At 39.6% G+C, this 15374-nt stretch overlaps 1 protein-coding gene across 1 annotated transcript in view; it reads left to right on the forward strand.

Annotated features, from left to right (window-relative positions):
- The window catches only part of CUNH1orf87 (chromosome unknown C1orf87 homolog), a 78325-nt gene extending 63517 nt beyond the window's left edge, over positions 1–14808 (forward strand). Inside the window, exons 9-11 of the mRNA XM_028106730.2 lie at positions 5900–5979; positions 9521–9728; positions 14648–14808. Of these exons, the coding sequence (XP_027962531.1) occupies positions 5900–5979; positions 9521–9728; positions 14648–14808 (449 nt within the window). The remainder of the gene's footprint in view (positions 1–5899; positions 5980–9520; positions 9729–14647) is intronic.
- The last annotated feature ends 566 nt before the right edge of the window (positions 14809–15374 follow it).

Here is a 15374-nt window from a genome sequence, read left to right on the forward strand (position 1 = left end):
TAATGACTTCAATTGAACTGAATCACCTCTTTAAATGCCTGTCTTCCAAAAACAGTTACATTCTGAGATACTAGGGGTTAGGGCCTCAACATACGAATTTGGAAGGGACAGAATTCAACCCATAATGGATGACATAGAAAAGTGTATAAAAAGATGAGTCAAAGTCTCACCTTTGCAACTAAATAACCACCTTATATTGGAACACTTATTTTACTTCTCTTGGACTCATTTTTCTCATCTCTAAAATGAACTGAAAATATGAAATAAAAAAAAAAATACCTGCTCTATTGCTCTGATAGGGTGATTGCAGGTATGACAAAGTTTTTTAGGCAAGATTGCACTCCACAGTGCAAAACAGGACTTTGACGATACTTTTGTTGCATTGTTGTTGTGATAGCCTGTTGCTTACTGAGAAAATTAATGCCTTGATCTCTTCCCATTTCTGTATTGTTGGAGCTATGATGATTAAGTGCTCCTAGGCCCTGAAAGGGGGCATTCTATTTGCCAGTTTTCTTGAAAGAAGGTATATTATAAAAAAACTAAAGGCAGCTACTCCTTTTGGGTGTGAAGAATTGTGAATTTTTTCATTCCTGGGGCCTGTTTCAACTCAAAGATTCCATAATAACCTATTAACATAACTCATTTTTATATATACTGCCTTATATCACAAACTTTAACTCATTTGGACCCCCAAGAATCCTATGAACTTGTCTTTTTAATGTACACATGATAGTCACATAAATACTTAATATCTGTGACTTAGGCTACGGTCTAGAATGGACTAGTTTACAGCAGACCAAACCTCTTGGCAAGATCAACTAGAAGACTAGATAAAATACAAAACATCTCTTTGAAAGATATTATTTGGAATTCAAATTGAATACCAGAAAGAAAAGAGGAAAAAACCCTCTGGAAGAAGTTAACATCATATAAAATCATGAGAATTATTTATACAAAATGTCCAGCATTCAGTTAAAAATAATCAGGAATGATACAAAACAGGACATGAATTTTCAAATAACTATAATTAATATGTTTAAGAAAATGGATAAGGTGGAAAATTTCAGCAAGTCATTTGAATTTATATAGAATTTATACAGAATATATAGAATTTATATAGAATTTGCCTGAATGCACCAAACACTCCTCCCTCTAGATATATAGAATATCTAGATCTGAAAAATATAAAAACTAAATTTAAAAAACTCACTAGACCAGTTGAACAGAAGGTTGAGTGTAGCTGAAGAGAGTATTAGTGAACTGGAATATAGTTCTGTAGGAAATATCCAGATTGAAGCATGAAGGAACAATGAGGATAGAACATACCAAAAAAAGTGTATGAGACATATAGGAAACGGCAAGAATATTCAATATACATCTAATGAAGTCACAGAAAGATAGGAGGAAGAGAATAGAGCTGAAGCAGTATTTGAAGCAATTATGGCTGAGAAATTTCCAAAAGTGATAAAAGATCTCAAGCCACAGATCCAAGTGCTGTGAACTCCCATGAAGACAAATACAAAAGAGCTCAGACCCCTCCAAACATGCTATGGTCTGAGGTCTAAAATAGTATTTCTCAAAAATGAAGTATGGCTCCAACTTTCAATCTCTTCACTCTGGAGTCTGTGAGTGAGAAAGAGGAAGAAAAAGCAGGAAGCACAGAGCAGGGTTATAGCAAGGCTGCTAATGGGGGGAAACTGGAGGGAATAATCATAGCCTCAGGGACTCATTGATCCCCTCAAACATCTCGTGAAGACAACACAGAAAAATGACTAAGAGTTTAACCTCCCTTTTATTAAGGAAAAAAAATATCCATAGTAATTCCTACTTAGAACTGTTTATAATGGAGGGACAGAAAAGCTAGCTCAGTTGGTTTAGAGAATAAAGAGGTTTGGTTTATGTAAATAAAAAGTCTGGCAGCAGCAAGAGCTACAGGCTGGTTTGATTTAGTCATTAAAAATGTCAAAATCCAGGATCTGGTTTCTTTCTGGCTCTCTGCTCGGCTGTATATGGTGCTGACATCATCTTAGGCTCTACATGGTGGTGCCTCAATTACTCCAGACACTTCTTCAATAACAAAATAGCTATGGTAGTCAAGGTCATCATATCTTCACAGCACTCTCTTTTGGCCGGTCCTGCCCAGGAGGAGAGAATTTTACGAGTTGAGAAACTGTAGCAGATGTCTCCTCTAGTGTCAGAGCTTAGACTAAATTGAGTTTTATGTCCACCTTAGAACCAAGACTGTGATTAGGACACCATGATAGTCTTCAACTAATCAGAGACCAACCTCGGAGTTGGAACTGGGTGTCATTCTTACCACATCACTAGAATGGGGAGGAGGAGTCCCCACAAAGTAAAATATAGCTGCTATCACTAGAAGGGGATAATGAAGAGGACATTTGCCAGAGAAAAAATGAATGATGGAAGAAAAAAATAAATCAATTCCAGTCACATGCATGGCCCGTGAGGCCCTTCAGTTCTGTGAATACTTAACCTTCTCTTCCCTTTTTATCCTGCTTCAGCTAGGCTCTCCTCTCCGCTCTTGCCTGAATACACCAAACACTCCTCCCTCCCTTGTGACCTTTGCCTTTATGATAGCTTTTTCCTGAAACGCTCTTTCTGCAGACATTTGCATGGCTTTCTCCCATGTTTCTCAGGGCTCTATTTGAATGTCATTTGGAGAGGACTTGGGTGAATTCCTTCCCTAAAATAGCAACTGCCAAGACTTTCTACCCCCATAATTGGCTTGAGCTGTGTTTCTAGCACTTATCACTACTTGACATTACATATCTCTCTGTTTGCCCTCACCACTGGAATGCGCACTCCGTGGGAAGATTCTGTCTTATTCATTGTTGTATCACAGTTAGCATTTAAGGAATGTTTGTTGAGTGAGTGAATGAATTAGAATCCAGACCTAACCCTACCTCTGTTGTCTTAAGCAAGAAACTGAACCTGGTGTTACCTTGGTCCCCTCATTTGTAAAATGCAGATAATTTCTACCTCACAGGATTATTCTTTAGATTGAGTTAAGAAAACCTGTGAAAAATGTCTGGAATATATAGATATTTAACATATATTTGTTTCCTTCTCATAAAAGTTTTATTCACTAGGTCCAGTGAGGCCAGAAGTCTTTATTTAAATCTGTTGTTTTCTCCTGTGGCTTCACTTTAGAATTACCTAGGGAATTCTTCAGACGTCCTGAGCTGGGTTCTCACCCCTCGAGATTCTGATTTAATTGGTCTGGTGTGCCGCCCAGGCACTGGTAATTTTTAAAGCTCCCCAGGTGGGAGCATGTTAGCAGCCTGCGCTGAAGACCACTGATTTCAAGTCATTAGTTGGGGGTGGGGGGCTGGGATGGGAGGGCTGGCTGTGTGACTATCAGAATCCACTGGAAGCCCTGTAAAACCTGGCCCTTCCAACACCTGGAAATCTCTAGAAGCCAGCTTGGCTTATTTCCTCCAGTACAAATCATCAACCGGCAGACTAGACAGATGGTTATTATTTATCCTTCCTGCTGTGTTAGAAAGAAAAAAAAATTAGCTCTGCCTCGGGTTTCTCAAACCATTTTTACATGTGCAAACCATTACTTTTTTATATGCTCCTAGGTATTAGAAGGGAGAAAGGGAATCCGAAGAGAGACCAGGGAGACTAGCATGTATTTTCTCCTAATGTAACTTTGAGAAGTGCAGACACCAGAGAGAAGCTGGCCTGGGACAAAGACTAGGTTCTAGATCTTATGCTAAAAGGGATAATGTACAGGAACAGTGCCCAGAAAACTGCTCGGCACATGATAACATTAAGTCTTCTCTTCTGGGGAAGCTAGATTCATTTAAGATCATATAATAATGATAACACAGTAACAGACAATAATCCCTCGCACTGAGCATCTTCCCTGGGTTAAGTATTTTTGGTCGGTAACTTTTTTTTTAATCTCCACAATCTTTCTGCCAACTGCTGGTTCCCTTTTCACAACTGACAAAATTAGGATCTGAAAGGTTGCAGCTGGTAAAGGGAAGAATCAGAATTAGCATTCAGGTCTGGCACCAAATTTTATCTTATATGCCATATACTGCTTCTAGAATCCTTTTAACTCTCAACCTTGATAATTCACAGTAATTGGAACGTTTTTCCACCTGCAGCAACCAGAAAGCTTTTCTTTCACATACTGGGTGAAATAAACCGGGGCCAGGGCTACTAGGTGATGATGGGTTCCCATGACAAATTTTCAGCGATTAAAACAGATCTGCCTTGAAGGGGCTGCCTTAACTGGCTATCATGATTCTCATTAAGCATCTATTAAGTTTTACTCTATATAGCATCTGGGTTAGGTATGGGAAGATAAAGAAATGCAGAGAAAGAGTTTTCCTCCTGCAGGGTCCGAAAAGGAATTGGGAGAAACAGAAATATATATTCAGCGACTTTAATTTCTAAACTCCATATCAGGGCATATGGTCATTCATGTAGTCTACAAGCATGCACTGAGTACTTATTCTAATGCTGGGTGCTGGGGCTTCGGATATTATGAAGTCACATTATCTTCATCAAGAGACTGAGGGGGGAGATTCATAATGATTCATAGGTGCAATATTAAAGGTGCAACAAAAGGCTTTTTAATCTGATATGTAAGTTAATTTACGTGAACGTCCTTATATAGATGACAGTATCAGTTAACATTTATTGAGCATTTGCTATGTTCCAGGTGTTTGCTTTACAGTTTCTAGCCCATTTAATCCGCACAATAATCTATGGGTGGCATTAGCCACCTTTTACAAAAGTGGAGACTGAGACACAAAGAGGACAAGTAACCTGCCCAAGGTCACACATAGAGAAAGGAGCATAGAGAAAGGAGCCAGGACTGATTCAAACCCAGGGCATCTGGCTTCAGAACCTCCACTCTCCACCACGATGTTACACAGCCACTTTCCACCTTTTTAAAAAACGTATTGATTGAACCATCTTTATTGAAAGCGTGAGAAGCAAAATGCATTTGTTAATGGCATACTTGAATTATGCACTAAATACAGAAGCTAAAGCTCCCAGATATCTGTACTGTGTGGTCGTTGCATGGATTTGTAAAATAAATGAGTAAGTCACCAAAGGTGCTAGTGACAAATGAATGACACCCATCATAAGCCTAAGGACCTGAGCAGAAGCTCTTCATGTCTTTTTCCTGGACCCTAAGGAAATTTCTATTCATAAGGCAGCAGCCTGAGCAAGTAGTACCTGGGCTGGAGACTCTCCCGGGTTAGGGATAATGGTCAAACCTCTTCTGGTACAGCACCTCTGAACATTGAAAGGAGTAAGGAAGGGGGAAGACAAAGCTTTTACCTGATCCTTCAGGCAAATACCTGTGTAGAGAGAGGGGCAGAAGTTCCTGCTTTTCTGGAAAGAGGCAGAGCTATGGAAAGAGACCCCCTTGCCATTCTCCAGACTGTAGAAGGCCTCCTGATTCAAGGTGGTTCTAGAGGCTGTTGTCTCTGCTTATCTGGAACAATCTGTAGTGCAGGAGGCTCTGCCAGCATCACTTCTACTTGGAAACTCCTATTCATCCCTCAGGCCCCCAGTTTAAGTGTCACTTCCTCCAGCAAGCCTTCTCCGATCCTCCCTAGCTCCTGCCCCATCTCAAAATAAATGTAAATATTTTCACCTTTTCCTGGGTTGTGTTTATGGTCTTTGTAACCAAATAATAATTTTGAGTAGTCATTTAGCATCTACTTGCCCTCTGTGAACTTCACCACGGCAGGTACCGGAGCTTTTATTTACCAGTGTCTCCCTATCACCTAACACAGTGCCAACCACATAACGGAGCCTCCACATTCTCTCGGTCTGGGTGCATACGTGTTGGTGCTAACATGAGGAGACCAAACTAAACCCTTCCATTTTCTTCTTTCTTGTCCAGGAAAGAATGTAAAGAAAACCTCTGGCACTGCAAAGCAGGCTGAAGTCCCTGAGATGTCTCCAGGCAAAACAGAACATATGGTAGGCACCTGGCTACACAGAGCCGGAGGAAGAGCTTTGCCCATCCTTTGCCTTCTCTTCTCTGAGGCTGGGTGGGGCCCTCCCTTCTGGGTGGGGCCCTCCCTTCTGGGTTTTTGATTTCCACCCAACACCTTGATGTCGGGCTCTCTTTGACTTTGAGACTCTGCTCCAATGGAGAAGGGAGGCAGAACTCTTGAGAGTGTGTGGGTTGGTTTCTGTCCCAGCTGGTATGCATGCAGAAATCTCTCAACACGCGGTGATGGGCCCACCTTCTGCCCCAAGAAACTGGATTTGTAGCATGTATACAGGTGTCCTTCCAAATCATGTGACCAATCCACCAACTGCCATCAAAATAAAAGATGGTTATGAGACCTATTTTAACATCTTAAGCCCAGCTTCCAGAAACTGAGGGTGACCTTTTCCCCAGACATCACATTTTAAAATGTAATGGGCTCTCTGATTAAAAAAAAAAAAAAAAATCTGGCAAGCAGTTAAAATCTGTTTTAATATTCCCAGCACTTAGCCAAAAGAAGATGCAGACAGAATTGAAAAACAGCCTGAGTTTTTCTGTTGTTGTTTTTTAAATGCCCGGATTAGAACATAATTCATCTTAAAATGACGGGAGGCCTCTTCATGCACTTCACACTTTGAAATATTTTAGAAAATAGTATCCATTTTGGCAAGCCTCTTGCCACGCAAGAAACAACAGCAAATGCTTTTCTCCTTGAGTGTTAAGTCTGTTGTGAATAAGATTATAAAAAATACACTTTGCTCTTTTATTTTGCCTCTTGTTTGAGGATTTTACTGCATCTCTGCAATAATTGATTCTTTTCACATTCCTCTATAAGCAGCATTCATTGCCCCAGTTTTTGAGAGTGAAATTGAAGCAGAAGTTTGGTAAAGCACATTTCCTCTTTTCCCAGAGAAAATCATTTATTCATTCCCTTATTTGTTCAGTTAATATGTCTTTATAACTAACTATGCGCCGGCCACTAACCAGACCTTCAAGGTCCACAAATGACTACCTCACAGGCCCAGTCTCTACATCTCTGGTAGAGGAGAGAGATACTGTAACAGTCACAATATCCTCTAATAAATGCTGTGATGGATAAAGGGGCTAAGGACTCACCCCTCACCCCGCCTGGGGCTTTGGGGAAGGCTCCCCACAAGAAGTGAAATATGAGTTGGGTCTGAGTAAGAAGCCCAACCAATCAAGACATGAGTAGTAAGAAGGGTTCTCACGACAGAGAGAACGGCATGTATAAAGCATAAAGGCATCATACAGCTTCATTTTTTTCTGGTTTTATGTGGCTGGAAAAAGATGAGAGAAAAAAATGCATACATAGGGCTGAAAGAAGAGAAGCAAGAACAGGAACTTGAATGGTTTTATGGGCCAAGTAAGGAATTTGGACTTTATCCTGATAGAGTGGGACCAAACAAATAGAGTGTGTTACTTACTTACTTACTACTTATTTAGTTGAGCCTAATTCAGGTCCATACAAACCCCCCTTTCCCTGCCTTTAGTGGTCAAAGAGAATGTTGAACTATCTGAAAGAATACAAAAATTTATTTAAAATCAGTTTCTCAGATCCAAGGACCTCTTTGAATTCTCGAAAATCATCCACCAAACTCTATGCAAATGTACATTTAGCTGGGTAGATTATCTAAAGTATTCATCGGATTTCTAAACTGGTCCAAAGCTCTAAAAAGTATAATAATCGTATTTATTTACTTTATGAAAACTTTCAGCTGTTTCTCAAAATTGATTTTATCAAAGTGGAATTCTTTTATATTAATCTCTTAAAATTTACTGGTTGCTGGTCATCCATATGGTTACAATTTCATGTAGCATTCTATTCTTTCTTTTTTTTTTATTTATTTGTCAGAGAGAGAGAGAGAGAGAGCACAAGCAGGGGGAGAAGCAGGCAGAGGAAGAAGCAGGCTCCCCGCTGAGCAAGGAGCCTGATGTGGGACTCAATCCCAGGGCCTGGGATCATGACCTGAGCCAAAGGCAGGCACTTAACCAACTGAGCCACCCAGGTGTCCCACCCAGCATTCTATTCTTTCAAACAAAACAGTTCTTCACATTCCCCAGCAGCAGCTTAATGCATGTTTGTTAACAAACTCAAAACTTAGTGTCCTATTGCCATTTCCATTCTTTAGAGCTATGGGATTTTCACAACTTATATGTGAGAAGTTTGAGACAAAGGTACAAAACGAGAAATTCAGATATTTGAAAATTGGGGGAAGCACAGATTTAAAGAACTTAGAGACATAATTCTATGGCAAATTAGTTAAGATTATTTGCATTGAGGTGAACAGAACCAACTCTACCAATTTCATACACTGGAAGGATAGACAAGCATATTATGCTACCTAAGGACAGAACCGTAACAATGAACTAAAATCAGAAACTTGGACAACATCATGACTTCCTGTATCTTTTCTCTTCTTTCTGCTGTCAGCTTCATATCCTCTATCTGCCTATCTTTCCATCTGTCTCTCTTTCTCAGCAGACCATTTTCTTCTCATTTCCAATACACAGAGTGGAAAACCTGTTAGAGTTCCTACATCTCACACAGAATGACCTCTGTTTTTCTATCTTTGTCTTTATCCCTCACAAATAGCTCCAAAACAACTGCACAGTATGTTTATTGGCCCATTTGGCATTAGATGCCCAGTCCTGCACCATGTACTTGCATACATGGCGATTCTCTCCCCAGCCATGGAGATAGGGAGGATGGGCAATTCCTGAAGCAGTGGGATTGGGCAGATCAAACAGGCAATGTCCGCTCTCTCCCTTCATGGTAGGTGATAGGATGTCTTACATGGTGCAGCAGGGACTCATCTGTCTACTTGTTCTAAAAGCATCTCATTTTGTGCTGGACATGGGGTTAGAATACCAAAATGAGCTAGACGTAACCTCTACACCCTCCTTCTAGTTTTGTGTCTGCCACTGATTATATGATCTTAGTAAGTCCACTCCCTAGGCCGCAGCCTATTCTTAAATGAATAAGAATGACAGAACACAGAGGTGCTTTATGGTTTGTTAGAATGAGCCCATGAGCCTAAGATAATATCAGTATTATTTCAATCACCTTTTGTCAAGAATCTCACACATGATACAGAGGTTTTCCCACCAAGAAATTATAAGCATTGCCTGAAGCCTATACCCTGTGTATCCCACTAGTATAAAACAGTGTAGAATGTCATGAAAAGTCTCAGTTACAAAAACCTTTGTTTTGTGTAAATCAGAAATATAAACTGAATAAAGTCATGATTTCACCCTTCCCTTAAAAAAAAAAAAAAAACGAAAAACAACAACAACAACAACAAAAACTCAACACAGTAGTTTATATCCAGCAAGAATTGGCAGCTATGGTCCTATGGCACTGAGAATTTGAAACACATCCTCTAATTCTACAAAGCCAGACTTTGCAATAAATCTTGCTAGCTGTGTGGCCTCATCTTTGGCCAAGAGACTGGAGGAGCTCTGTGTGGTGAATGTCTTGCCAGTGAGATGCTTGTGTTGTTTTGGTAGAAAACTCCAGAAGAGGAGCCGCAACCAGAAAACCCTCCTGCTGAGATTTCAGCTCCCAAAGATCCCCTGAGTGCTCTGAAGGTCAGGCCAGTCTCACAGCCTCTTGTGAGTCCGACAATGAAGAACGAATCTGAAGAATATGAGACATGGATCGACAGGTTCAGGAAGCTGGAAAATGCCCTCTACCTGTGTGATCTGAGTAATACAGGTGAAATGAGAAGCTTAGAGCTGATATGCCTTTCTATTTATGTTCTAGTCTGGAAGTGGACACCTCCCTTTCACTTCTTAACAAATACACTTCGTATATAAACCATGTGCACTGGCAATGGGAGCACAATTGGGAAATACAAAGATGAATCAGAATCAGACATGAATCCCCTACCAGGTTACTCACAGTCTCTTTGTGTCTTTGATCCTCCTCCATTCAACTACTGGTGTCTAACCTATAAACCAATCTTGTAACTCCCAGCTGAAATCTTTAGCATGCCCACTGACAGGCTGAACTCCAAACTCCTTAGCAAGGCAAAAGCTGGTTCTGTCCACCTGACCGGTCTCTTTTCCTTCAACTGGTATTCTCTCAGCATATCCTACCCTATCATAATGAATAACTTGCCTTCCTCAAACATGCCATGCTTTCTCCTGTGGTTGCTCCTTTTCTCACACTACTATCTCCATCTGAGCTGTCTGCCCGTCCCCTTCCTACCCCACCCCTGCCAATACCCCATCTTGTCCACCTGGCTAGCTCATGCCTAAACATGTTTTAGGTTAGAACTCAGGCTCTGAGACTCCCAAAATTTCCCCAGACAGATCTAGGGTAACCTTTATCTGGCCTCCTAGAGTTCTTTAACAATCATTATCATATTTGATATATATTTTTTTCATTTGGAGACATATTACAGTCTTACCAGTAGACTATATTTCTTTTTTCACCCTTGCACCTTGCACAGTTCTGTTCAACTTTTTCTTTTTGAGGGAACGAAGAAAGGAATGAATGTAAATACATAAATAAATCCAAGATGGAAGGTAATAAATACCATTACAGTGTGCAATGTGGGCAGAGAAAGGAGTATTCCTTCTTAGTGAGGTGATCAGTGAAGGTTATAATAGTGTGAAATTAACCATTAAGGATAAGGTGCAGTTTACATACAAAGGAATGACATAGACCTTTCTGGCAAAGGCATACGTTAGCCAAGCAAAGTGTTATGTGTGAAGCTCAGTGCAAGAAGTTTTGATTAGAAAGACTATAAGAGCTATTAAGAAGAATGTTAAATAATAAAGGTAGAAATATAAGATTCCAGATCTAGGAAGATCTTAGATGCCAGACCAAGGAATTTGAATTTGGTTCAGAAAGAGTGAGTAGCACTGAGAGTTTCTAAGCAGGGAAGTGGTATGATGAAGTTGTATTTCAGAAGGATCCTTGATGGCTGTGTGCAGATTGAAGGAGAAACTGAAAGTAGGGAAAGGAGTAAGGATTTGCAATGTCCAAGTGAAAATGAAGTCCAGAACAAGGTCAGAAACCTGGGGAAGAGGGAGCAGAAACAAAAGCACATGGACTGAAATGATGGTACTTAACTATGTTCTGTAGTTATGGTGAGTTAGTGTGTTATATGTGGAGCCTAAAAACATGGAACCCATAGAAGTGGAGGGTAGAAGGGTGGTTGCCGGGAAAAATGGGAAACATTGGTCAAAAGGCACAGACTTTCAGTTAGAAGATGAATGAGTTCCAAGAATTCAACATACAGCATGATGACTCTAGTTAACAATGCTGTATTGTATACCTGAAAGCTGCTATGACAACAGAGCTTTAATGTTCTCACCACCATAACAACAACCACAATAAAATGGTAATTACATGTGATAAAGGATATGCTAACTAACCTTATTGTGTTAAACATTTCCCGATATATACATGTATCAAATCATCACATTGTATACCTTAAACTTATATAACGGTATATGTCAATTACATCTCATAAAAAAAATAGTGGATACGTTAGCACTCTCTAGAAGTAATCGCATAACAGTAGCAATGCATTTTCATTCTCTGTGTGTTTCTGTTTCATTTTGTTTTGAATTTCCAAAGCACTTAACTCTAGACCACATAAAGTATAACTACCATAAAATACCCAAGAACTTCTAATAATCATCCTAAAGAGAGGGGGAGATAAAAATTTTAAATGAAAAATTCATCTAGTTTATTAAACTTATTAAACATGTGCACAAAAAACATCAGGTGGAGAGGGAAGACATTTCTAAAGAAACAAATGCTGAGTTGCAGTGATGGATGATGGATCATAAACTTAGTTGCTAAGAGACTCCCCAATGACGGGGACCTTTCTCATACTTCTAAACTGTTCTGAGGAAAAACAGAGTTTTGTTGACTTTGGAGGCAGATCCAGCAGATTTGAAATGCCTCTCTCATGGCCTCTTCACTATTTATGCCTGTTTTCTCTGTTTCTATGAAATTCGTTAGTTCCTCGTCAGCCAGGGAATGTGTCAGCCTGATCTGGGAACATCTATAACTATCTTTAATGAGGAAAGAAGATTAACTGAGGTCATTTAGTTGGTTTATTAACCACAGCATTTAGCTGACCACCACAGCCTCATTCGAGACACTGAGCAGATGATACCTACTTTGCCTATTGATGAATCAGTGTTCTTTATTATGTGCAAGGAAATATGTAGGCCAGGGTGTTCTTCATTCAGGGTGAAGACAGACCATCCATCATCAAATTAGTGTTTCTGGGAACCTACTCTGTGCTTATGTCCTAACAGGAGTTGTCAAGAAAATATCCTTGAGGAGAAAGAATAAGAAATGACTGTGAATAACTGGTCATGTTTTCTAAAGAAAGAAGGGCGGTTGGGATAAATGTTTGGGTGAATGGTAGATTTGGAATTTTCCCAATGAACTGAAGGCTAGATAGAAAATGTTTTCCAGTTCAAGGAGGCAGAATGCAATGAGAGTCCTCAAGGACATTCTTTGCATGAGTCTGGACTTTACAAACAGTGAATCACTAACTCCTCACATCAACCACATGCTGAAGGGATTAATGGCCTTATTTACGGAGGAAAAAGCCAAGCTCAAAGTGGTAAAAGACAAGCCAGTGGGAAATGGAACCATAATTCAAACCCAGTTCCACTGGACTTCCCACTATACTAAACTCCCAGGACACATCAGAAAGAACGCGAGGTTGTGCTTGTTGCTTTGTTGGTTGTGTCTTTGTTTGTTTTCACTGGAAGACTTAGATTCAAGTCCAGACTTGACTAATTGCTGAGCCCTGAAAGCCAGTTATTTATATTCTCTGAGCCTGTTTCCTTATCTATAAAATAAGACTGATAATAATAAAACATATCTCCCCGCTGGGAGAAAGGATCACATGAGAATTGAAAGTTCTTTGCAAACTGGAGAATGAAGTGGATGTTAAAGAGGTTCTTCTTCTTATTCCTTTCATTTTGGTTCTGGTGGGATAAGAACAGGCTTTTCAGCACTAAGATGGATTGTAAGGGTTATTTTATGCAGCTGTCCTGGGCAGCCCCTAATGACAGTAAATTAGACAGATACAAATTTCAGTCAATGAACTTTTGTTTGACACTAGGAATCCTCTACCAGTGGTAAAGCTTAGAAGATAGTAGAAAATGCCCCTACACACACCAGCAGTGATTCCTATGTGTATTTTTTTAACACTACTTTTAATTTTTAATTAAAATATAAACTAAATTTTATGCAGTTAAAAATTTTCTTCTTCTTAAGACACTTATTTATTTTGAATAATATTGGTGCTATAACTATTATAATCATCCTATAATAATGTTTGCTTTAATGAGTGCTTAATACTTCTGGACACTGTGCTAAGCTTTCATTATTTTATTGATTTTCATACAGTTTAATTATCCCTATTTTAAAGTTGAGGAAGCTGAGGCTCAGAAAGTTAAAGTACCTTCCTCAGTCAGACACTTACTCCAAAGTTCATGACTTATATTTCCAGAGGCAGAATATGAGGGATCTAACCTAGACCAGACCAAGAGCAGCCACCCAATGCAGAGAAATGCAAAGATGCCAACTCACAGATCGGCCAACTCACAGAACGATATTTCTGCAGAGGAAAGGATCAACATTCTAATAGAAGAGAGAGACAATAAACAAACCTACATAGAACAGAAAATAAACAGAGACGGGATGGGATGGAATGGGACAGGATAGAACCGAATAGAACTGAATGGAATAAATCACATTAGGACCCCGCCTGTCTGTAGCCCAGTGTGAAGAACACCCATCACAGAAAATTAGCTAGTGCCTCAGTTTCTCCCTCTGGAAAATGAGTTGTTGTGAGCATTAAATGAATCACTACTGGTACAATGTTTGGAGGCATGCCTGAAATGCAGTAAATGTTATATACCCATATAAGTATCAGTCACTATTGTGATACTCTAGCTAATTTTCTGCATATCTTACCATCTCAACTGGCTGGGGATCTTCCTGAGGTAAAAGGTTCCTTCTCTAAATCTTCTATATTCCTAAGCATTGTATCTGACATATATGAGCTCCCAATTAGGGGCTTATGGATGAGTTATTTGTCTTTGCTGATGCCACTTTCTCCACTTAAAACTCCTCTCTGCAACTACCCAAATCCACCTAACCTTAACTTGGAAAGCACCTTGGCATTGATACATATGATGCATGGGTACCAGGGCACACCCTGTGGTGATACACACTACCATCTCTATTACACAGATGCAGACTCTGAGCCATGAGAAATGAGATGATTTACCTGTGATCATACAGCAAGCAGGAGGGAGTCACAGTAAATACATTTCCAAAAATGCATAAAATGAGCTGTTTGAATCCTGCATGTTTAGGAGCATGTTTGGCTACTTTAATAAGATACAAAATAAACGAGAAAAATTGGAAATTTATTTTAGGAGGCACCCCACCTGTTTTAAAAATTAGCCTTTAAAGTTTTATGGCCACAAAGAATAAGCCTAAAATGCTTTAAGAAGCTGTAAGTGTCAAAATATTAGCATTTTGTTTTTACTCAGAAGTCATTCAAGCTAATATAGACTTTTTTCCTCTTTTTTGCTTTCTCCATCCTCTTTTCAAATCTTCCCATCCACCCAACCCAATCACAGGAGTTCTGGAGAAGGAAAGGGCCAGACGCCTCATTCACAACTACAATCTCATTTACAACCTGTCCCTGAGCCCTCGGAAAATCGACCAAGCCTTGAGGAGATTCTGTGCGGGAGAAAATATGCTCTTGGAGCCAGCACTTCGGTACTTAAAGGAGCTATGATAACAAGCCCATATTGTGAGAACAGATGTTTCCTTTATCTTCGTTTTTACCCAGACACGTGTTTCTCCCCGGCCTGAGTGAGGCCAATACAGGGACTGGAGATGGTTTGGACTTGGACTTCTTCTCTGGCTATGATCCTTCCTCATAAGCAGCTCAGAGTAACCCGAGAAAACGGGGTTTCGTCTCCTGAGGTGGCAAGAGACCAATTTCTTAAAGTCCCCTCCTATTCTAATAAAGCTCCTTATTAACATTATATGAATTTTTTTCTATATTGCTAATGAAACTTTGTTTTTGCAAACCCTACAATTCCATAGAGTAAAAAATATGCTAGATATTGTTGTCAACTCCCAAGAATGCCTGTCACAGAAGAGACCTAGATACATCATTTTTGGATGAGTAAACTAGCCTTTCCTCTAGTCACTATTCTAGGAAGGATATCCACATTATAAGAAAAATAAAATTATTAACAATATATTAAGACTAAGGGTAGGAGCAAGCAGAATTCCAAGTGAGTTTTCTGAATAAGTGAGGTATTTTCTCTAGTACAAACCCAGATGATGTTACAC

This window comes from Eumetopias jubatus, unplaced genomic scaffold (assembly GCF_037043125.1).
Source record: "Eumetopias jubatus isolate StellerSeaLion01/CBP00866 unplaced genomic scaffold, mEumJub1_p1.0 scaffold_4, whole genome shotgun sequence".
NCBI lineage: Eukaryota > Metazoa > Chordata > Mammalia > Carnivora > Otariidae > Eumetopias > Eumetopias jubatus.